Source organism: Diabrotica virgifera, chromosome 3, assembly GCF_917563875.1.
Source record: "Diabrotica virgifera virgifera chromosome 3, PGI_DIABVI_V3a".
Lineage (NCBI taxonomy): Eukaryota > Metazoa > Arthropoda > Insecta > Coleoptera > Chrysomelidae > Diabrotica > Diabrotica virgifera.
In genome coordinates this window covers 87,178,242-87,203,577 of record NC_065445.1, presented here as the reverse complement: position 1 = coordinate 87,203,577, position 25,336 = coordinate 87,178,242, and the positions used below count along the sequence as shown (strand labels likewise).

The window sequence follows — 25,336 nt, the reverse complement described above, 5'->3', positions numbered from 1 at the left end:
CCAATCTTTATCTAATATATTATTTTCTTACTCTATATTTTGTTGTATTTTAATATTTTAATTCCACAAAAATCAAACTAATTTTATAATTGTTTGTGAAATATTGTTTAAACAATTGCATATGTTTAAAAATAATAAACTTTTATTATTTAAGTTAAAATATATGAACAAAGTATATATATTGCTAATAAAAGTGTTATTTCAAAGGATAGAGTATGTGTTTTTATTTTGCAATAAACAAATTTATTTATATATATCGAAATGTAATAGAAATTAAAATGTATCAATCATTATCAAAGGTCATTGGAATGCCCAATCAGAGCAAACTATCCGCTGTCCTGCGCGTAGCACTAATAATTAATGTTTATTTAAAAAAATTCCTGACGCCGTGGTGTTAATCGATTTTAATTTTGCAAAATTGCAAATGCAAGGTACAGTACACTTCTATACGCAAAAAAAATTTTCAACTTGCTATCTGCTTTATTTTCAGTCCTGTAACATTTTGCAAAAATGAATTTTTTTTACGAAAGCTGGATTGAAAAATTTATTTTGCAAAATCTGTTGAACCAATCTTAATGAAATTTACAGTATTATTTTATTACATCATAAAGTTTTTTAGGGTGAAATATGAAGGTCCTAAGTCTAGCATAAATGGTTGAAAAACGTAAAATGCGAATACTTGTTTTTGTATGTTTTCTTTCGCAATTATTGCTATTGTGCAACAAGGTTGACTATTTTTAAAATTTTTAGTCAATTCTATATTGTAGTAAATTTAATTACGCAACTTTTATGTCAGTACAACTTTTCTCGGAAATGAATACTTTTAAAGTTATAATCAAAAAACCAAGAAAAAATTCGAATTTTTCCTTAATTTTTTGACATTTTGATTATTTAAACAATGTTCCGGACCTTTTTGAGAGGGAGGATAACTCAAATATTATTATTTGATTTATTTTCAAGCAATTTCTGCAAAAAAATTTGAGTCACCTCTCAACGTCCAAATGTACTAATATTTTTACAGATGCGCCCTGGTCTATTTAACTTTTCCAGTCACATACATACATATCCACAAACATTTTCCCTTTTTTAAATAGAAATTGAGTCATATTTCTGAGCTCGGTAACTTTTGAATGGTATAACCGATTTTCAAAATTAGACATGCGTTGGAAAGGTATTGATCAGTACTATTATAAGCCGTAAAGGTGGGACTTAAATTTTCGAAGTTTTTGGAAGTTTTGGGGACGAGAACGAAAAACAGACCCTAAATACGAAGGGCCGTAAAATCCACACCCTTAGAACAAAATGGATGATTGACATATGAATTGGTGAGTCTTTTCCTGAACTTTAAGATGGGAGTTTTTCACATTTTCACATTTTTACACACAATTTTCAATTCCGTCAGATTTAGAAAATCGAAAATTTCGTGTATATATAGTGTCGCGTGTAGGGGGGTGTGGGTGTGCGCCACTGGCGAGAACTGCCGTTCTCTGGTAAAAAAGTTTAAGTTTGTTCATTTTTAATTGCTGCATAATTATTTGGAAGCACTTTTTTGGTTGGCATAAACAAACATTATACTTCTGTTAGTCTTTTTTTACTTAAAAATTTTACTACCACACTGACGGTATAAGTTTGCGAAGCATCTAAACATAGCTAAATAAAACATTAAATTTGTCTAAATTACAGAACAATACGTATTGTAATTATTCACCAAACAGTAGTTAATCTGAGAAACAATTAGTGAAAGTTCGTGATAAAGGAAACTCCTCCTAGTTTTTTATGGTGTTCTTTTGATATGAAACAATTCAATTAGAGTCTATTTTTGTAATCGGTTTAATGTTGCATCTCAAATTCACTTTCTACTTTATAAGACACGGTCACGGTCGCGAAGCCAGGTTCATTAACATCAGCAAGAACAGTATGATATTTGTGGTCTATGCAATCTATCAATCTTCTTGTTTGAATTTATGGCATTTTTATAGTTCGGTAGAAAAGTATAGGCAGAAAGAGAGTGTCATGGTTGAAGAATTTAAGGGACTGGTTTAAATGCAGTTATATATAACTCTTCAGAGCAGCGGTAGATAGAGTAAAGATAGTGACAGGGCCGCCGAGAGGGACGAGCGGGTCCCGGTAAGAAGTGAAGAGCGGGCCCCCGGCAAAAAGTGAAGCGCGAAAAAAATTGTTTAATTTTTATAAAAATAAAATTATCAATAATAAATAATAAGAGACATTTTCAATATAACTTTTATTAAATTTTGATTATATTTTTATAATAGTAAAAAAATTTACATTACCGGTGCTTTTCGATTTGCAAAGATGTCTATAATTTTCGAAAAATCGTATGATTTTTCCAAATCGTTCTCAATGCACAAAGTTGCTAAGCTAGTTAACCGATCCTGTTTCATTGTAGATCTCATAGCATTGTTTATACGAGAAAGAAAACTAAAGGTGGACATTCACGGTTATGCCTTCGCGTCAAATGGCGTGATATACAGCCAAATTTTGATCGTGAGTGTTGAATCATGATTGTTTTTTAGCGTGATGCCAAAATCCGGATTTCCATTCGCTTCATCCATCGCGTCATGCCGTTGCTTAACGCCAAGCCATCATGCCGTCTGCTCGTGAGTGGCGATACACCGCGTCATGCCATCGCGCCACCCTCCCGTCAATGTCCAAACCCTCGTCCTTTTTCGTTCATTCTACGCTGAGTTCTTCTTCGGAATCTGATATTGTGCGTCTTCACCGAACCACGTCAAATACGAAATGATAACCAATTTGGTATGGTCATAAATGGGCTATGATTTTAGCGTCAATCCATTTGACTGAAGCCATTTGGCGTGGCTCCAAATGGATTTACCCTGAATGCCCAGCTTAAAGGATATTTTCCCTTTTGCGACTAAAACGACGTTAGGAAGTAATGATTCCAATCTGGAATGTTTAATTTTATTAAGAAAATATATTGGAGAAAGTTGAGACTCACAAATATTCTCCTTGTACATCGCTCTATCGTCTTCTTTATAAAAATCGCGCAATATCAGTCGCCTCAATACTAGGCCCTATATTTCAAAATAGAGGTAAAGGTAATATTAAATATAGCTGAGTATTAACTAAGCGCAATATGCACACAAAGTGGGGAGCAAAAAAAAACTGGAAAAATTACGTCTTTGGTCTGGTCGACGCCGGGCTCTTTACATCGTCGGGCCCCTTACATCGCCGGGCCCCGGTAAAATGTACCGGCTGTACTCCCTCTCGGCGGGCCTGGATAGTACTGATGATATCCAACCTCCGATTAGGAGACGGCACTTAAAGAAGAAGAAGAAAAGTCAATAAAATTAATTTAATTTTTTTACAACTAGAAGGCAGATATCGAGCACAGTTGTTTACTAAATCTTGCTTAAGTACTTTCGCTCTCAGAATATCATCAGGGGCATTTCGTATTATTGACAACTATGCCTAGTCTTTACGTAAATGATTACGTATTAAATATTATGGCTAATTGATGATAATTGGTGTGTTATCTACATATAATAAATGTTGACACTTGTTTAAGTTTTACATGTTCGTCACTATTATGTCACTGTCTTAACAATTTTCAAATTGTCTAAGAGGCGCTTACTTTTTTCTTCTTCTTCTTAAAGTGCTTATCCGTTCCGGATGTTGGCGATCATCATGGCTATCTTGACTTTGTTTACCACAGCGCGGAACAGTTCAGTGGTAGTCGTGTTATACCACTTTCGTAAATTTTGAAGCCAGGAAATGCGTCTTCTTCCCGGTCCTCTTTTACCATTTACCTTCCCTTGGAGAATAAGTTTGAGAAGGCCGTAACGTTCTTGATTTCTCATTACATGTCCTAGATATTCTAATTTTTTTGTTTTGATGGTTATGAGAATTTCACACTCTTTCCCCATTCTACGCAGGACTTCCACATTAGTAATTCTGTCAAGCAGGATATACGTAAGATGCGCCTATAACACCACATTTCGAAAGCTTCCAGCCGATTCATAGATGCAACAGTTAGTGTCCACGCTTCCATTCCGTAGAGCAGAACTGTGAATATGTAGCATTTCAACAGACGGTATTTTGTTTTTAATGATATGTCTCGACTGTTGAAAATGCTGTTGTATTATTCGCTGTTTAATTTCTTTGAGTGGTCCCATTGGCTATTTAAATTCGTTCCTAGATATGTATATTGCTCAACTCTTTCGATGTTCTGTTGATTGATTGTAAGTTGAGCGTTTAGTATTGTTTTTTTTACTAATTGTCATACATTTGGTCTTCTTTATGTTTAGAGCTAGTCCGTATCTGTTGCTGACTTCTGTTATACGATTTGTTAATATCTGTAAATCATTCAGATTATCGGCAAAAACTATGGTGTCATCTGCATATCTAATGTTATTCAACCATTCACAATTTATTAATAATCCCTTCGCACAACCGTCTTAAGCTTCCTTAAATACCCATTCAGAGTAAATATTGAATAGTAGTGGAGATAAAATACAGCCCTGTCGTACTCCTCGTTCTATTGCAATTTTATCAGTCAACTGGTCTTCTATTTTGATTTTGGCCGTTTGATTGTAATAAATGTTTCTGATTATTTCATTCATAGGAGATTCTGACCAACAGAAAGCTACAGAAATCTAAATTAAATCGATAATTTTTGATAATTTCCCATCGTCAAGTATATTACGTCAGATGCCCTTCGTTGCTACGAAAAAAATACATTCAGTGACATTAATAACAATAATTAATGTTTTAAAAATTATAAAAGTGATGACTTTCAACCGTGAAATATTTATAACAACTGTATGTTTAATTGTAGTAATTTGTACTTACATAAATAAATTACAATAAAATTTTGGTTTTGAACAGTTTTATTCATGAAATAATCGCAACAAATTGCACTAGATCTCTAAAATTAATATAGAATTTTTGCCCTCGTGACACTTTGAAATAATTTCACTCACCTTCGGCTCGTGGAATTAAAACTGTCAAAGTGACACTCGGGAAAAATTCAATAATTTTAGAGCTCTTGTGCAATTACTACTGATAATTCTCAGATCTTTGTTGTCAATTCCAATTTCTTGTATTAGAGTTATTAATTTGTCATGTTTTACTCGGTCAAATGCTTTCTGGTAATCTATAAAGCATACGTATATATCACAATTTACATCCCTGCATCTCCGAAATACCACTTGTACAGCAAAAAGGGCTTCCCGTGTTCCCAGATCATCACGAAATCCGAATTGTGTTCTTGTTAGTTATTCTTCGCACTTTGTATATATGTATTCTTTTGTGAATGACCTTTAGAAATGTTTTAAATAAATGGCTCATAAGGCTTATAATTCTATAGTCTTCACACTTTCTCGCATTGGGTTTTTTGGAAGATTTATAAAAGTTGATTCTAGCCATTTCTGGGGAATTATGCCTGTGTCATATATATTGTTAAATATATTTGTCAACCATTTTATGCCGCCGTCGTCCATAAGTTTTAAGAATTCGGAATGAAAATTATCAGGGCCTACTGCTTACTTTTTTAACGTAACAAAACACTCATGAATAGTCACAGTTCAATTTTAGACACTCATTTGTAGAAAATTTCACGTTTTTCTTCTGGTGCTTATGCTTGTCATTCGATTAGGATGTTTTGTAGACTTATATTTTTCTGAATCCTTCTCCTCTATACTTTCTTCTTCGTAAGGACGTAGTGGCGTCATGTAATTTGTTTGATTATTTCTGTCCAATTAGCTATCTCCTGTGCGTGTTGTTTTGCTTAAGGGAATAAGTAAACAGTCCTTTATTTACCGTAACATGTCCTTTATTTGGTCCGACCATCGTACTGGAGATCTTCTTCTGGATCTTTTGTCCGCAGCTGCAACTAGCTGCAAAGACATGATTTCTAGCTGCGTGAAAACGTAGCTATTGGGACCGTGCAAGTTCGGCAAAGCGACACCTGGTTTCTACGCTCAGCAACATTATTCGCACTTTTAATTATATTGGCCAATTATATTAGTCCTGGTTACTGGATGATTGTCAAGGCCATAGTCCAAAAAAACAATAAGAAGAAAAAATAAGATTCGGGTTATGTTTTAAAACGTAAACAATTGTATGTAGTAAATAAAATTAGTTATTGAAATGCAGTACTGCAAGCAAAATACAATTAATTAAATTTAGCTTTATATAATAATTGCATATCATATCAATATTGTGGAGCAATATATAATTTTTCTTCTTAAATGACAGTAGGTATGAAATATACGTCAATTTGACAATTTCAATTGACAATATGAATTATTTAAGAAAGTTGCAATATTTCTCCGCTATTCTCGCACGATCGTTTCTCGTATCCCCTCCAAGTACTTGCACACCGCGAATAAACATATATATTTATACTAAAGATTTCCACAGTTTTCACTGTATTACTTCACACAACTGTTATCTCCAGTTCTTTCTGTTTTGCCAGTCCCCTTCCTGCAAATTTCTTTTTCCAATGCTACGTCCACTTCATCTCTGAAGGATCTTTGGGATTTGCCTCTCTTCCTTCTTCCTATCGAACTCCACTATGTTATTCTGTTTATCCAACGTTTTTAGTCTGCTCTTCTGACATGTCCGTACCAGGTTAATCTCTTCTGTTCTGTGTAGTCTATTATATCTGAGTTAATTCTCATGCTTTTCTTAATCTCTGTTATTTATTCTATCTCTTCTTGTTTCTCTGCAGCTTCTCCTTAGGAATTCCATCTGTGTTGCTCTTATTTTGTTTTTGGTTTTCTTATTTATTATCCAATATAACACCCATAAATGAGAATACTTCTTGTTACGGTGTTACATATTCTTCGTTTTGTTTTTATACTGATGTTTTTATCCCACTATACCGGGTTCAATTTTCGTATGAAGTCATTTATATTATGTCCTAGTCCTAGTCTATTCTTGATATCTTCTTCAGTTGTTCCTTTGTTTGATATTATGAACCCTAAATACTTGTACTTGTCTTTTCCTTTGATTTGTTTACCTTCGTCTATTTCCAGCTGTTTTATTCTTGTATTTTCAGTGTTCTTTAGGTTTATTTCCATCGTATTCTTTGTATCTTACTGTTCCAGTTTTCTCATCTAAAACTGAGGTCATCTTCGTCCCGTATGATCACTATTTAGTCGTTAGCAAAACTTAGGGTACATAGGTACTTACTCGTTTCTTACTGGTATACCCATTCCTTTGCACTTTCTTTTCCATGCTTTCAGGGTTTTTTTTTCAGGAATATTTTGAACAGGGTAGGGGATGTGGAGCAGCCCTGTAGCAGTCCCTTTATCGTCTTAAATGGACTGCATATTCTATTGCCCGTTTTTGTTATTTTTGTAGAGTACTTTTACTGCTTTGGCTTTTATTAATATTTGTGGAATAGACAATATAAACTGCAATTATTTACAGAAGTATCAATTAGATTATGTAAAAATTTCTCCAAAATTTCCTTATGTTTTCAATGATTTCATGCGTGTTATGGCGAGTGAAAATATCACACGAATGGCCGTTATGTGATGGTCTAGTAGGCGCCAAAATATAGTAAATCATGACGCATAAAGACAACTTTTACTTTATACCAGTCTGTACCCACGAGCTTTCTTTTGGTCATATTTTATATGTTTATGTTTTGCTAAATTGCGAAAATCTGCGAAATTTGTTATATAATTACCATCGTTTATATGCGTTTACATAATTAAATTTATGGTTTGTTGCCATTCGTTATGTTAGAATAACAAGGTTCTATCTGTAAATTTTTTAAAATTGAGATTTTTGTGTAACTTGGTTCTATTTTATGTTCTTTACCTTAATATGATCCTAGCACCGACATCTATTAACAGGTGGCTGACATACGTAAGTTACAAGGTTCTATCTCAGAGAATTTTAAATGTTGATAAGTTAACAAGCTTCTAACTGACATAAAAAACAGTCAACTAAGTACACAAGGTCCTATCTGCAAGAACTAAAAGTGTTTATAAGTTAATAATAAGACTTTATTAAACAACTAGAAGTTGTTTTATTGTATACTAATTGTTAAACAAAGGTATGTGTGGAAAATAGAACTTGATTAAATAAGTTTAATTCATTTCTCAAATCAGAACTCCTTTGTGTAGTAACTATTGAAGTAACCTTTTACTGTTAATAAAAATATATGAATTTTTTTAAAAATTTACATTGTTAACACATAAAAGTGGCGACAATAGTAAAATATATATATAACATAGAAACTTTAAACAGTCATAACTAAAAATGGCACCTGAGGCAGTTAGACCCTTTTTATTCTGTCACAACGCATTAAAAGATAGTAGTTATTTGTAATATGTTAATAATTTATCATCTTAGTTGCCATTTTATCTATATTTTAATTGATTTCTACAAAAAATCTATCTTGTTTTTCTTTAATATTATCATTTTCTATGCTTTTCTCCTCGGTTATAATTTGTAGAAGTTGCCAATTTTAAGCATATTATCAATCACCTTTTTCACGTGCCATATCTGAATTATCAGACTATCCGACGTTGGTGATCACCATTGCGAAAGATTCCCGATCTACTGCAACATCGAATAATTGTTCTGCATTTGATATCTGAGTCTATTGAATAATGTTTTTCTATGGATGTTATACAATGTGCAACTTCGCTCACTATGTACTTACATACATACATTCAAAACGAACAATTTCTCACGCAGTAATAAAAGTCGGCCACTGCAGTGAGAAATATTTTTTCTCACGGGTTCTCCTACGGTTTTACGTGCATACGATCGCCGTTTCCATGGTAACATGCACAATACAAACACAATTAATGTTGTCGAACAAAATGTGTTGAAGCAAAACATACCAGGAATTACCTTCAAAACTGTTCACAAAAATAACTGTTAGAATTTTAAATAAATATCGTCTATGGTGTATTCCACGAATATACGCCTGTTTTGGATTATCGAGACAACGAATATTTTAGTATGCAACATAAGAAGTACGAAAGTATTTTGCTCTAATTCATATTTTGCACAGTAAAATATTCGTTGTCGCGATAATCCAAGAGGTTCGTATATTCGTGGAATGGGGTATATAAATTTTAAGAATATTAAATACCTACATTATTACTTATTTCAATTTATGCATATAATATACCTAAAAGCACCTAAATTATTTAATTTTGAAGTTTGAACTCTTGACAAAACCGCATCCATAGAAAAAGTACAGTGTACAACACATGAAAAAATGGCATATTTCTCATTTGTTGTACAATATACTATTTTTAACTAAGAAATTTGCTTTCTTCCTACACCTCTACGGCCCTCTATTTTGCCTTTAAGAATGAGTTGTAGTATTCTATCAGATAAGATCACATAGTATTGTATCATATCAGATAAGACATTTTCCTGTATTAAACAGTCTTTAGCAGTCTTTGGCATATCATCGGGTACAATCCTATAGTTATCCTAATCGGTTCAAAGACTTAGTGCGTGTATACCTAAGTTCTTGATATATCTAATAACTCTTGGTGGAATACCTGAAGTATCATAATTGTATCTATTAGTGGCATAAATACCACTTGGAAGTTTCCTTTCTCGATGCAGAGTGCCTGAGGATGGCCAGTTGTACTTTTTTTTCTCTTTCTGGCTTAATAACCTTACGTGAGTCTTTCCTGTTTGATTATTCCATCTCATTCAGATTTTTCTTGTCCCATTTTACTCTTATATTTTTCGTTAAATCATTCTTCACATCGTCCAAATATCTGGTTCTAGGGATTCCTTTCTTTACTTTGCCTGTTGGTTTTCATTGCACCATTTTCCTAGTTGTTTTTGCGTCTTCTGTAATTCAACTTCTTCTAACATTTTCTTCCTTCAACACATCAATGTCGTAATTTCGTCTTATTCTACAAGTATCATAGTGGACTAGGTATCTCTCAAAAGTTGTTCTTCATCATTTTTTTGTTATATCATTACCCCGGTATCAGATTTGTATGTTATTACAGGTCTAATTAGGGTTCTGTAAATAATTATTTTAATTTTCCAATCTATTAATTTGGAAAATTAAAAATTGATATTATCATGGAGCTTCAAAATATCTACTATTAACCACTTAGTTAGAGGCTTTTGATATTTGGTTGTATAGACGAACACTAAAAATCTAAAGTTCTAGTATAGTACATAATAAAGTGTTCATTGGTAATGGCAATTCACCGATTTGAACAACAAACAAGTGATTTATTCATCCCAGACCGAATTTCTTTATTTAAAAGACATCTTTATTTGAAATAAATGTAATAAGATACCTTGTATAATTTGATATCTATATAATACTATCCTTGGTATTCTATTTCAGAATGAGACTACTTCTAGCCATACTGGCACTTTCTGTGTTACATCATACAACAGCAGAAGAAGCCTCATGGTCTTGGGGCTCAAACGACAAAGATGAAACCCCACAGAAATCGTCCAATGAGCCACTTCAAGAAACTGTGCCCAGATCTTTAAAACCTTCGTTTTTACAAGATGAGGAAATTCTAATTGCTGAACCTTCCGAATATTCAGAAGACATCAGAGCAAACAGCACTGAAGCAGAACTTGTAATAGACGAAATCCTTAGCTCTACGAAGAAAGGTAGAGCCATAGATGGTTTCCATGAAGTCTACAGCGACCCTAACGTACAAGAAGCTTTGCAAAAGGGGGATGATTCCGAAGCGAGAAATGTTATCAAGGATAGGTTATGTGCTTTAGGACTTATGCAGGTTTGTATTTTAATTTTAATTTTCCTTTTTTTTGAGACTCTCGGTTTGTTATATTATTATTAGGATTGCTCTTTTGCCTTCACCCTAAGTTAAATATTTTAATTTATATAATATACTTTTGTTATTTTTTAGTGTGACGGTGTGGAGGAAAAGAGACCATTCTACGCTCCTGAAGAACTTATATACGCCCAACCAGTCTCCATAAACCCTGTAGGTAAACCCATTCCAACCATTCCTATCAAAGGACACCGTGGTGTAGGATATGGTCCTCCAAAACCTCTTCACTATCCAAGTCGTCCCTTACCTCCTCCCGGAAAATTCCCTCCTTTAAGCATACCACCAAATAAATTCGGTCCACCATCTACCTATATCCAACCAGGAAAACCACCTCGTCGTCAATTCGCAGGTCCACCAACAAAACCCTTCTATGGTAAGCCAGGACTTAATGGTGAAGTATATGAAGGAGGAGAATATATATTCAGCAAACCACCTCCAAACTTTGCTGGTGGCCTTGATTTTGTGCAGCCTATAGAACCTGAGATTCCTCCTTACAAGTTTGAACAGGGAGCCAGTCAGTTTGGTACACATAAAGATAAGAGAGTTGAAATAACTGTTAATGCTCAAGGTGGTCATGCTGCTGCTTTAGGATCTTCATCAGCTGCTAAAGGTAAAAAAGCCATATTAAAATATATTTACATTTGACAGTTTCAAATAAATTAATATATTTTCGTAATGATAATTAATTAAACTCCATTCACTATGGTTTTTCTGTAACAGGTACCGTAGAACACGTCCATCATCATTACCACCATAACCTTGACAACAACAACAAGCCAGTAATAGTCAACCCAGCTCCACTTGCTGCGGCAGCTGTAACTACCTCAGATTTATCTTCTGGAACTTATGGTACTCACTCCTTTGGTTCCAGTGGAACGTACAATTCCTTTAAACCTTCTCTACCTATCAGTCCCTCAACCACAGCAGGCCTAGGTAATTTTGGATCTAGCAATGGTTTCCTAGCATCTAATACTTTTGGCTCTACAAATGGATTCAGTCAAGCTTCCTATGGAGGTCAGCCTATTGCAAATTATGGAGTTAAACCTATAACCGAAAATTATCAAGATCAAGGATATGAAAGTTTCGGGGCCTCTGTAGGTTCATATGGTTCAACAGGATTATACAAAAAAGAGTTAAACCTCAATTCAGTTAACAACAACTATCTTCAAGCCAATTACGCTGATAAGTACCAAGGAGTTGAATCAGCAAGAGCTGAGAATTATGATTGTATCTGCGTACCTTACGACCAATGTCCTTCACATGACGTTATTGGAAGGAAAGATGACTTATATTTACCTCTTGACCCCAGAAATCTGAAATCCGACATCGAGGCACTTAGCGATGAAGAAAGAGTTATCACAGATGGAAATGGTACGATGACCGTAGTAACAGTTAACAAGGATACAGGATTAACTGGAACAAATGTAACTGAAGTTATGAAGGAGGGTAAGAGGATCAGCAAACGAGATACCTCTGAAGTAGATGCCAAAGTAAACCAGAATGGAGGAGACGGTAAACCAGAAGCGGTAAGCCACATTGACTTTTTTTAACTAACGTAGATAACAATAAATAATATCTAACATTTTTATGTTAATCGATTAATACATGTTATATCTAATAATATTTATCTTCTAGATTCTAGAATAAAGGACACCGCACACACCTTATGGAAAATGTAATGTCACTCATAAGCAATTAAATTTACATAAATACAATCGAAATTACAATCATTTCATATCATTGCGCGAACTCTGAATTTTGATTAGTAATGGCGCAAATTGATATGAATAAATCTAAAATAAAATGGGTATGTAAGTGACTAAGGGCCGGTTGTTCGAACGCTAATTAAGAAGTTGATTATAATTAATTAACCTTAACAACCATCAAATAAAAACACCACTCATTCGTACGTCAATCAGTTGATTGTAATCAATTATGTTAATTATCATTATGATAATTAACATGATTGATTGGTTAATTAATTACTAATTATTAATTAACATAACAATTATAACATAATTGATTAATAAATCTCATAATTGTAAACAATTATGTTTTCAGCAACCCAAACAACATTGACAAACAACGTTGACATTGACAGTTGGTGACAGTAATTAAATATTTGATAATGATCAGTTGATTCCATTTTTGTTTAGCCTTCGAACAACCGGCCCTTATGAGTGAGAAAAAGTAATAATAAGTAGTAAATAGTATTAAGGCAATTATCTCATATCTGCAGGTATTAGGGTAGTATGGTTTCTCTAATCGGCTTAGCTCACGGTGGGTTAAGGGCTTGTTTATATGTGGGCGGTTTGCCAACGTCGACTGCGCTGTTTACCTGTTTTACTTGATCTCATCCTAATGCCGCCTTTGAAGTTTCACCCTAATACCAAGAAAAATAGGGGGAAAACAGGTAAATCGCGGCGTCGACGTTGGCAAACCGCCCTATATGAACGAGGCCTAAGCCATTTTCAATAGCGACGAGACTAATAGTATTTGTGAATATGACAGTTTTATGGATTTCAAATTTTCTTATCCTTCTTTAGCCCATTTCTATCCAACTTTGGACATAGGCCTTCCCAAAAGCTTTCCATTTTTCTTTGAGTTATTTCTATTTTTTATGTTAGCCTTTATTAATGTCCATATTTCTGAGCAATATGTCAGAATTAGAAGGATGCACTGATCAAATACACGGGTTTTTAGGTACTGTTGCATCTTTGTGCTTTTCAGTGTCCATCTTAACTTTCCAAACGCTACCCACGCCATTCTGATTCTTCTTTGCACTTTAATTGTTTGGTTCTCTTAATTAGTTTTGATTATTTGTAATAACCTCAATAGTTACATTATTTATATTTATATTTATTCTGTCATTTGTATTTGTCACGATTTTTGTTTTACTCATGTTCATTTTTAATCCTATCATTTCTGATGCTTGTGCTAGTCAGCGTTGTGGCTAGTTCTTCTTGGTTGGTTGTAATAAGAACACCATAATCGCAATATCTGACGTGATTGAGTTTATTTCCGTTTATGTTGATATCCATGTCTTCCCATTCCAGTTCTTTAAGGACGTCTTCCAGAGCTAAGGTGAAGATGAGTTTTGGGGATATTGCATTACAATTTACGCTGTTATTAATCAAAATTCAGAGTTGGCGCAATAATATGAAATGATTGTAATTTCAAGAATCTATTTACGTAAATTTCATTGCATTTGGCTGACATTACATTTTTCATAAGATGTGTGCGGTGTTCTCTGTAAGTTAATAATTACACAACCTCTCCTTGGACTACCTAAATTTTTCCTTTTATATATTTATTGCTAATATTGCGTAACTTTTCGCTAAGCATTGATTTTTGTAGATAATTACTGTCATTAAGTTCATGTTTACCAATTTACAGATAAAATTCTTAACCAATCGGAAAGGAGTTCATAGGAAAACCACCGCCTCAATGTTAATACCAACTAAATTTTATAATAGCGTTGTATCATTTAACCCATACGGTGTAGGATATTTAGATGTTCTTAAATACGCCTGTTAATCCGGCAACGTTGTTACAGCGCCAGGGCAATTATGGTTCTCTTGGAAACTTGGACATGAAGAAGATAAAACCAACATTTGGAGTGTCGTTCGGTTTGCCACAACAGGGAGGCGGTGGATATCCTGTGAATCCCTATGGTCCCACGCCTTTCTCTAATCCTTATCCGATTGGACAACCCGGGATAAATCTTGGCTTAGTCTCAGTGAACCCTTTAGTGTCGATTCAAGTAACTAAGGATGATTATGGCAATAAAGAAATTAAGCCTTTCGTTAACTTACATGTAACACCCAACGATTATCTCATTCACAAGTTTTCTGATATTTTTAATTACAAAAAAGCTGTTATCTTTAACAAACACAAGCACTATCATGTTCACAAAGGTAACCATTACCCTCATCATAATCATTATCCTCAATATCATCAAAGTCCTCATGATATATATCGTGAGCACCCTCATGAGTTCGAATCTCACTACCCTGCAGTGCATGGTCCTCCAGTTTTCGAAGGACTTCACTATGGGGGTCCTCATTATGGAGATCCTCACTATGGGGGTTCTCACTATGAACCAAACGACCTTCACAATTCGTATCCAGAACAATACCCCAATACACATGAAGGAGCCGTACCAGGTTCGTATTTTGACAATCCTCTAAATTACGGCGGAGGGGAATATTACCCAGGACCAATTTATGGAAAAAATATTGGGAGTGGCAATGAATTTGTTGAAGGAAATAGTGTAATACAACAATACCAAAATCAGGCCAGTCGTGGTACTGAAACGTATGGAGAGGAAAATAATGTCGAATTTAAAAATTCTCGAGGATTTCGCATAGGAAAAAATTTAAATATTGATAGCTCTTCTTCTAATCCTATCCGATTTCCTACAAGTCGGAGAAGAAGAGACGTTAGGGAATCTGAAAATGATAAAAAGCTTACTAAGGTAAAACATTTATAGATTTAATTTCCAATATTTTAACGTTAATGAGTGATAATTATCATCTTCTTCTTCATTTTCTTCTAATGTCTTCACTCCGCTTCCGATCTCTCAGCGTAGTTCCTGTAATTATTCTCAGTACTTTCATCTCTGCTGTTTCCTGTAGACTTTGTGTTGTGGCTGTATCGCGTCTTCTTTCTGATGCATGTCATAATAATTGATATTACACTGGCTTTATAAATTCTTGACTTCCTATCAGTATTAATATGTCGGTTTCGCCTAGAGTCTAGAGTGTTACTAACGCATTCTGCTAGTCTATTTGCTAATTTATTTCCATATTATAATATCGGTTCACAACGTTCTTCGACGTCTTCCGATTTTCAATCTCCATCTCGTTCTGTCGTTCCATAGATCGTCCTCGAGTTCTCTGTCCCTGATTGCTCTATCAACTACTTCTCTCCAACTTATTCTGGGCCTTCCTGGTCTGCGCCTTCCTCTTGGTTGCCATTCGAGGATCTGTCTTGGTATTCTATTCTCCGGCATTCTCCTTACGTGTCCGTACCAGCTGAGTTGTTTCGTCCTGATGTCGTTAACAATAGTATGTGTAACCCTCATGATTTCTCAGACTCTCTCGTTTGTTATTCTGTCGCGTCTAGATATTCCCGCCGAACGGCGCCAGAAGTTCATTTCTGTTGCTCTAAGCATTTTCTCTGTTCTGTCTTTTAGGGGCCAAATTTCGCATCCATATGTTGTGATGCTTTTTATTATGGTGTTATAAATTCTTCTTTTATTTTTCTTAGATATGTTTTTATCCCACAGTATGCTGTTTAGTAAGGATATGCCTTTCCTTCTCTGTATATTTCGTTCCTTAATAGCTGCGTCTAATTTTCCGTCTTAAGTGATCTTTCTATCTATCTAATCAGCCCTAAACATCCATCCTTGGATATAGGCCTCCTCTTCCTTCTTCCATGCCTCTCTATCTTGGGCAATTTGCATCCATTTTGACCCAGTGTGCTTCTTCAGGTCATCTGACCATCGCATTTGTGGCCTTCCCCTTTTTCGTTTGTGGTTCCACGGTTTACTATGTATAATCGTCTTAGTCCATCTTTCATCCTTCTGCCGTAGGGTGTGTCCGGCGAACTTTCATTTAAGCTTTGCTAATTGGGTTGAGGCATCTTTCACTTTTGTTTTGTTACGGATCCATTCGTTTCTTTTCCTGTCTGATAGTTTAATGTTCAGCATTTGTCTTTCCACGGATCTTTCTCTCAGAGGGTTGTTTTTTTAATGCCAAACAACCCTCTGAGTGATCTTTACTCCCAGGTATTTGTAGTCTTTACATAATTTTATTCCGATACTCATGTATTCAGTTTTCTCCATATTCACTTCTAAACCCCACTCTGTAAACTCTTCTAATAGTTTTCGTATCATGTAACTAAGATCTTCAGAGTCCTGTGCGATGATCACCTGGTCATCCGCAAAGCACAGCGTGTACAAAGTTGACTCCGTTGGTGGTATGCCCATATTCGTACATTCTTTCTTCCATTTGTTGAGTTCTGTTTCGAGGTATATTTTGAATAGTGTTTTTCCATTACTTGTTCAATACTGATGCCATAAATTTCTATTTTACATCTGATTGGTTCTATACTGATTACTATTGTTTTAATTTTCTGAGATGAAATTGTTATATTGAATTCTTTGGCTCTTATGTTAAATCTGTGGACTAATCTTTGCAGACTTTCATCTTGGGCTATCAATATTGCGCCGTCTGCGTAACAGTATTTTTATTGCTTTATTTCCCATTCTGTATCCTTTTCCTTTGTTGGCGCTTTTGATGATTTCGTCCATGATTAAATTGAAGAGCATATGTCTCGATGAGTCAGTCCCCTCGTCTTATTCCACTGCCTATGTCTATAGGTTCTGTAAGTTGTCGATCTATTCTGGCATCCATTTTGTTGTTTTGGTAGATGTTTTCAATAGTTTTATATTCTTTATTATACAGAAGATGGATTACATATTTGAGTCTTACTCTGCCTGACTTTGATTCTGATAATTATATTAGATTTTAATAATTATCTATACATCCTTCAAAATTTTATGAACTTTTGGCATTTTTATGAATAATACCTCTATGTATTTAATATATGATTTACTGTTTACATTTAAATTACTTGTCATTGTTTAATTATTTTCATTATTTTATCTTTTTATCTAGTAATAAGTCAACTTCCAACTTTATTTTAGTTAAAACTTATTTTTGTATGCAAGAGAAAGTTTCTTTGTTCATACGTTTGTCCTCTTATTATTTCAGAGGCAGTTCTACGGAGGCAATAACTTAATAGGTCGTCCACAAACCTGCGGTCCAAGACACGTCTGCTGCAAACGTCCATTACGTCCACAAGTACCTCATCCAAACAGGCAGTGTGGTACCAGGCATTCTCAAGGTATTAACGGCCGTATCAAGAACCCCGTCTATGTAGATGGCGACAGCGAATTTGGAGAATATCCCTGGCAAGTTGCTATTCTGAAGAAAGATTCAAAAGAAAGCGTATACGTATGTGGAGGAACATTGATAGATCCTTTGCATATTCTTACTGCTGCCCATTGTGTTAAAACGTAAGTTGATATGGGTAATAACATTATTTTTCAAATTTACAGCAATATTACAATATCTTTCGGTTTTTGAAAAGTTCCTAAAGCATAAGGTTTTCGATAGCACCCAATTTTTTTATTTAAGACCTATATACGTCATCCTATTTTCATCATAGACCTCTCCCACCCTCTATCTTTCTTTCGAGTACCATTTGCTGGATAGGGTATTGCTCATTTCGTAATACGTGTCCTAATTATGCAGTCTACTTACTTTTTATTAAACGCTTTTCTTTACTTCAATAGTTTGCATCAAATCTTTAGACGTTAATTTGACTGACTTTTCTTCAATGTAAATGAATGAAAATTTGCAGACATATGCATTCGCGGGAACAATACACGAATAGTCAATAAAAAAAATTATATTTATAAATTGTTAAAAAAAAAACGATTCTAATGGAAAATGCTTAAATTCTCTTGTTTTTTACAATGTAGAAACTTTTTTACGGATTGTAGCTAATGATACGAACTACTATTCACTTTTTACGTTAATTGTTTACGTTATGCTTCATAAATAAACAATAAAGTTTCAAATTTTGAACGCTCATATATTTAAATATAATAAAAATGTATACCATTTTTATTCAGTTGCAATGCGAAGGCAAAACAATCTTACTTTTCAATTAGAATACGGAGAGCAGTCCAGTCCTCTGAATCGCGATTTTCGGCTCTTATTGGAGCCTCATCGGAAAGAACGAAGGCACTGTTCTCCATACCCCAACTGACTAGTGTCGAGAGTTTCTCCCACCCATTGCAACCGAAGTGAAGGTATTAGGTGACTAGCGTCATCTGGCAATTGAAAGATGAAGTTAGTTTTTAATCCTAATAGCAAAATTAATAATATTGAAAATATTAAAAATATTACTAAAAGATTTTTAAATTGAAAAAGGCTCATCCATTGCATCCAAAGCAGCATCCATTTGGCTTGCAAATTGTAGAAGCCTTGGAGGTGTCATCAGGGAAATGTACCAATAAGTTTTCAATTTAAAAATCTTTTAGTAATATTTTTAATATTTTCAATATTATTAATTTTGCTATTAGGATTGAAAACTAACTTCATCTTTCAATTGCCAGATAACGCTAGTCACCTAATACCTTCACTTCGGTTGCAATGGGTGGGAGAAACTCTCGACGCTAGTCAATTGGGGTATGGAGAACAGTGCCTACGTTCTTTTCGATGAGGCTCCAATAAGAGCCGAAAATCGCGATTCAGAGGACTGGACTGCGCTCCGTATTCTAATTGAAAAGTAAGATTGTTTTGCCTTCGCATTGCAACTGAATAAAAATGGTATACATTTTTATTTTATAGTCGTATTACTCCGTAGAGTAACCAGGTGCATTTTCCGTTGGAACTTTACCAGCTGCAGACGGGGGATGTGAATTGCATAGTGTAGAATTTCTTCCCTTTGTCTTCACTGCAGCATCCATTTGGCTTGCAAATTGTAGAAGCCTTGGAGGTGTCACCAGGGAAATGTACCAATAAGTTTTCAATTTAAAAATCTTTTAGTAATATTTTTAATATTTTCAATATTATTAATTTTGCTATTAGGATTGAAAACTAACTTCATCTTTCATAGCTCATATATTTGTTTATATATAAATCGGCGTTTATTCGTGTCAAATTTCAATACGATACGAAACAAAACTTCAACCAAAACTCGAATTCAAGAAATTCGTGCTTTTATCGTAGTCTAAAGGGTCGTTTAAACACAGCGATAAATCAAACAACTTATCAAGGTCAATCGAGTTGTTGCAACTTATCATTGTGTGTAAACGGTGCATCGCACAACTTATCAAAGTTGGAGTTGGGTTGAAGGTGGTATCGCATTGAATCGCAGCGTCTAAACAGTGTTTCAACTTGTCATCACAACTAGTTGCTGTGACTTATCGTTGTGTTTAAACGACGCTTTAGAAAAACCACCGGTAGAGACGTTTTGTGCTACAATTAACATTAGAATTCTTTTGTCGTATTAATTAATTAAACGCTTTTCTTTAGTTCAATCGTTTGGGTCAAATCTTTGGACGTTAATTTGACTACATTTTCTTCAATGCAAATAACTAAAAATTTGCAGACATATACATTCGTGGGAACAATACACAAATATGTAGTCAATAAGTAATAAAGGGTTTTGCCACCCATTATTCTGTGACTTTCCATCCCAATTTGCGTGAATCATCATCATAAGTGGCTCTACAATCTGTTGTGGATCTTGGCCTGCTCGCAAAGAAGTCATCACTCCTGTTGATTCCTGGCAACTTCCCTTTATCTTGTGACCCTTAGAATTTTTAAGTCTTCTTCCACATCATCAATCCATATTCTTCGTGGTCGGCCGCTACTTTTCTTGTAAGATTATGCCGTAAATATCGATGTCAATTCTATTAATTTCCTGAATTATTATATTTTGTAGTTTGCCTGCTGCAAATAAGCTTCTGACATTCCACGTAGCAGTTTTGTTTACCTTATCAAGTTGAAACCGGGAGATTCTTTGCACCCCTTGACCATTTTAGGCTATACGTCTTTTATCTTCCGGATCTATAATTAATATATTTGTTTATTTAGATACACTGGATTTGATTTACGTGCACGTCTTGGAGAATGGGATGTCAACCACGACGTAGAATTCTACCCCTACATAGAACGAGACGTAGTATCTGTCCATGTTCATCCTGAATTCTACGCTGGTACTCTCTACAACGATATCGCTATTTTGAGGATGGACAAACCCGTAGATTGGTCCAAGAGCCCACACATTAGTCCTGCCTGTTTGCCTCATCCCCAAGACGATTACACGGGCGCCAGATGTTGGACAACAGGATGGGGAAAAGATGCTTTTGGAGATTTCGGAAAATATCAGAACATACTTAAAGAAGTGGATGTACCGATAGTTGATAGCGGCATTTGTCAGAGACAGTTGCAGCAAACTAGATTAGGGTAAGTTGGATAAATATTTTGACGTGAATATGTACTTTTTATAGCTCGGTATGGATTTGCTGATGACACTACACTTATAACAGCAAATGAGCAAAAAATGTTTGATCTTCTGCGAAGAGTTGAGTACGAAAGTACGAAAGCAATAAAGTTGGTCTGAAAATCAATAAAGCTAAGACAAAAATAATGGTGGTCGACAGATTCAACACTATTCAACTGACTAACTTGTTACAGGAATACCAGATAGTAAACCCCTTTGTCTATCTCGGGTCTAGTATAACTAACGATGGTAACTGTGAAGCAGAAGTTCGGAGACGTTTGGTATGGCAAAAAATTCGATGAGTCGCCTAACTAAAGTTTGGAAAGACAGATCTATCTCTCAAAATATCAAGATGAGACTGGTGAATGCCCTTGTATTCTCAATATTTCTATACGGAGCAGAGACTTGGACTCTTCGCGTATGCGAGCGCCAAAAAATTGATGCCTTTGAGATGTGGTGTTAGAGAAGAATGCTGCGCATACCTTGGACAGCTCATAGGACAAACGTTTCCATTCTAAATCAACTCAATATTAAAAAAAGGCTGTCCACAATTTGTCTGTAACGAATTTTGCAATTCTATGGTCACGTGGTTCGCAGAGGTGACGACAGTTTGGAGAGATTAATTGTTTCTGGAAACATTCCGGGGAGAAGATCAAGAGGACAATCACCAACTAGATGGTTCGACCAAATAAAGAATTCAGCTGGAAACTAATTCTGCGAAGCTCTTAGAGCAGCTGAAGATAGAGACCAATGGAGAATCATTGTTAGGAACATTGGAAGAAATCACGATCCTCAGTAATGAGGAAACGACAAGAGAGAGAGATAGCTCAGTACGATGTTTTTGCGTCTTTTGCGATAGCGTCTTTCGAAAAATCGAGACACGTGTAGTAACCTTGCGGGATATAGTAATATGAGCATATTTATGTATTTTTCTGAAAATTACGTCAAGTGTGCATTGGACAATCAATACAGAAAAAATGGAGAAAGCAATCGGAAAAAATATGGGATGATTCAAATTTGCACCAGACTTCTTCTTTTTGTTTATGTTATAATTACATTATTATGTATAATAGTTCATAAAAGTATTAAATAATATTGGCAAAACCACATAGTATCAAAAAATAAACTTAATGCCCTTAAACGTATACGTTTAATTTGTAATAGTTAAATAAATTCTAATTCAGAAAAATAAAATTGTGTTGCATATTGGTTTTGGTCCAATCCATATGCATCTGGGCTCTTACACATATTTTAATTTTCTAATAGTTCCGGTTTCGCCAACAACAAATAAATCAATGAATAAACATTCATCGAATAAAATTTATTAGACGTTTATATTTATATTTTGTTTCAATATAATTTTGATTATTTCATTCATAGGAGATTCTGACCAATAGAAAGCTACAGAAATCTGAATTAAATCGATAATTTTTGATAATCTCCCGTCGTTAAGTATATTACGTCAGATGCCCTTCGTTGCTACGAAAAAATACATTCAGTGACATTAATGACAATTAATGTTTTAAAAATTATAAAAGTGATGACTTTCAATCGTCAAATATTTATAAAAACTGTGTGTTTAATGGTACTTACATAAATAAATTACAATAAAATTTTGGTTTTGAACAGTTTTATTCATGAAATAATCGCAACAAATTGCGATTTGTTGCGATCATGATACTACGACAACCAGAGATAAAGCCACTTCGAGAACAACTTTTAACCGGTGCGCGCATGACGTCAGCGCCCGACAAACTTGTACGGAGACTTATGGGAAAGCATAGAGTTTTATACGGTTTTATACATTCTCGTGTTATTAAATAACTGAAATTGCCGTTCGTCTGTTCTGTTACACTGTTTAATTTATACTTTTATGAATTATTATAATCATACCAGTAAAATAATACAATATATTATGTAGGTACTGTACTAAAAACGTAATAGTTTTTTCACTGCAAAAATTTAAGAGGTTTCTTGACATGCAGAAAACTTTAAATAAACCGCGTCAAATAAAAGATGGTTTATTAACAAATAATAAAAAAACTAAAGTTTCAAAAAAGTATTAAAATTACAAAAACAAAATTAAGTAGATAGATTTAGATGGATTTAAAGAGGTGGCCGTTTAGCCTATTCCACTACTACCTTTTCAGATCTATTGTGGTCCTCTAATTCTAGATTACATTCTTTAGTCTGGCCCTTTTTAAAAGGTCCAATAAGCCCCAATTCTCACCGCACATTCTTCTACATTTGCCCAAGGACATAGTAGATTTCTGTGCGGTTTTCAGGATGTGAGTATTCCATTTCCTATGATCAGTATAAACCCCAAGGTATTTTGTTCTTTTGGCAAATGAAATCTCTGTTCCTCCCAGCACCGGTAGTTTTAAGCCTTCTAGTGCTGTCCGTTGGGTGCAGTTGGCGATTTGTTTTCTGAGCATTGACTATCAGTCTCTCTTATTTACACCGGTCGTCAACTATATTTGGGGCTGCTTACATTCTCCCAGACACCATCTGGGCAAGCCTGTCCCTGATGACGATTGATATATCGTCAGTGTATCCTAGACAAAAAAGTCTTCTGTGGAGAGATTTTTGAGAACATCTACCAAGGTTGCTCAAAGTAGAGGTGACAGAACTCCTCCTTGTGGACAGCCTCCACCTACTCTTGCTTTGATGGTTGCTTTAACTGGAGTTGATATTACTGTCCTATTCTCCTATCTATGTGTATATTACCGCAGGGATTGTTTATCGACTATCTATGTAGTCTAGATCCGCTAAGTTTAGTTTCAACAGGGCCACCACGAGAAGGGTGCAATCAAAGATTACACACCCCCAATCAATGTTGGGAGTACCCAGCGGTCTTGGGATGGTTTAAGGAGGTGCAAAGTCCTAAGACTCTCCAAGCAAAACTCATCCCCTGAGATTAGTTCTTTTCCCGCTCAGCTTTACGCCGACTAGAAGAAGAGCACATCTCTCGGCCCAAAAAAAAACAAAACAAAAACAAAAAAAAACAATATTACATTTGATTCATTTTACTTAACGATTTTTGCATCTTTTTTTTATTTTAGACTTTCTTTCAACTTTTGGTTCAAAAATCGCATTCGAACATACATCCGACATCTAAAAAATAGTTTTTTCACATCACCAGATATTTTAACATAAACTGATCTTTCCAATAAAGATTTTTGATAATTTTTGATGCCAACTTTAATAGTGTCCCCATTGAATTAGCAAAAAATATTTTCTAGTTCACACTAGACAGTTCGTAAGTAATATTTCTGAAGGCTTCACCAAACCCCCTTCTGAGAGATGATTTACCCACGAGGAAGAAGTGTTACTATTTGTAGAACTGCCCAAACTCTCTTCATGTCGTAGCTTGAAAGCTATGAAACCAGCTAAATTTTCTAGTCCATTATGATACAACTCATTTCAAAATCTGTTTGATGGTTTTCATTTTCTGAAGTTACTGGAAGATTTAATTGACTAAAGAGTGGTTCGGCTATCATTACTGAATCTACTACGTCATTGTTGTAACAATCAAGATTCAAAGAGCTTCCTGCTTTCATGATTTGAAGCGACATGTTTGTTGTTTCTGGTAGGTTACTTTCATTAGAAGAGAGTGAAATAACTTCATCGTTCCGACCCATAATAAAATTACGAAGGAGTTAAATTGCAAAGGAGACGGATGATCATTGTAAACCTCCAATCGCACGTATTACTGAGAATAGTCCTTCTAAGCAATCTTCATTTAAATTATATGTTGTTATATAATTGATGTTGAAATCTTTTTTTAAATCTAGAAAGAGTAGTCGCAAAGATTTAATACTAACAATAATACCTTGCTGAAAGGGCACTAATGACTATTTCTAATTATATTTAAGAATTTTATCCCGAAAATATAGCTTTATGGTTTCCGAAAACTTTCGCAAAGTGCATAAAAATAACAAACCCAAGTTAAAAATTGAACATTTGGCCTGGCGTTTGTCGGTCAGTGACGTAGGCGTAGACGAGAGAGAGACAGGCTTATTCATGCGCGTGGCTTTATCTCAACCGTGTTGCGATTGATAATAATGCTCTGAAATTAATATAGAATTTTTGCTCTCGTGACAAATTGCACTCGACCTCTGAAATTAATATAGAATTTTTGCTCTCGTGACACTTTGACATAATTTCACTCGCCTTCGGCTCGTGAAATTAAAACTGTCAAAGTGTCACTCGGGAAAAATTCAATAATTTCAGAGCTCTTGTGCAATTACTACTGATAATTTAATGTTAAACTGCAGAATTTACTTTCTTATAAATATTTACAGCGAGATTAACTTGCCAATTTATTCGAAAAGTAAATATTTATTTGATAAATTGGTAAAACAAGTCTTATTTGACGTTAGTAAAATGAGGAAATGTCAGTTTATTGGTCGAATAACTTTATTCATAGAATAAACTACTATTTGTCGTTG

General features: G+C 34.6%; 1 protein-coding gene across 2 annotated transcripts in view; it reads left to right on the top strand.

Moving 5' to 3' along the window:
- The window catches only part of LOC114330529 (uncharacterized), a 38,953-nt gene that overhangs the window by 12,466 nt on the left and 1,151 nt on the right, over window positions 1-25,336 (top strand). The window contains exons 2-7 of one of the 2 annotated variants that reach the window (XM_028279883.2): window positions 10,337-10,742; window positions 10,875-11,409; window positions 11,520-12,325; window positions 14,356-15,276; window positions 17,579-17,883; window positions 20,477-20,848. In XM_028279883.2, the coding sequence (XP_028135684.1) occupies window positions 10,338-10,742; window positions 10,875-11,409; window positions 11,520-12,325; window positions 14,356-15,276; window positions 17,579-17,883; window positions 20,477-20,848 (3,344 nt within the window). In that variant the 5' untranslated portion in view covers window position 10,337. The remainder of the gene's footprint in view (window positions 1-10,336; window positions 10,743-10,874; window positions 11,410-11,519; window positions 12,326-14,355; window positions 15,277-17,578; window positions 17,884-20,476; window positions 20,849-25,336) is intronic. The other variant, XM_028279884.2, reaches the window with a different exon arrangement.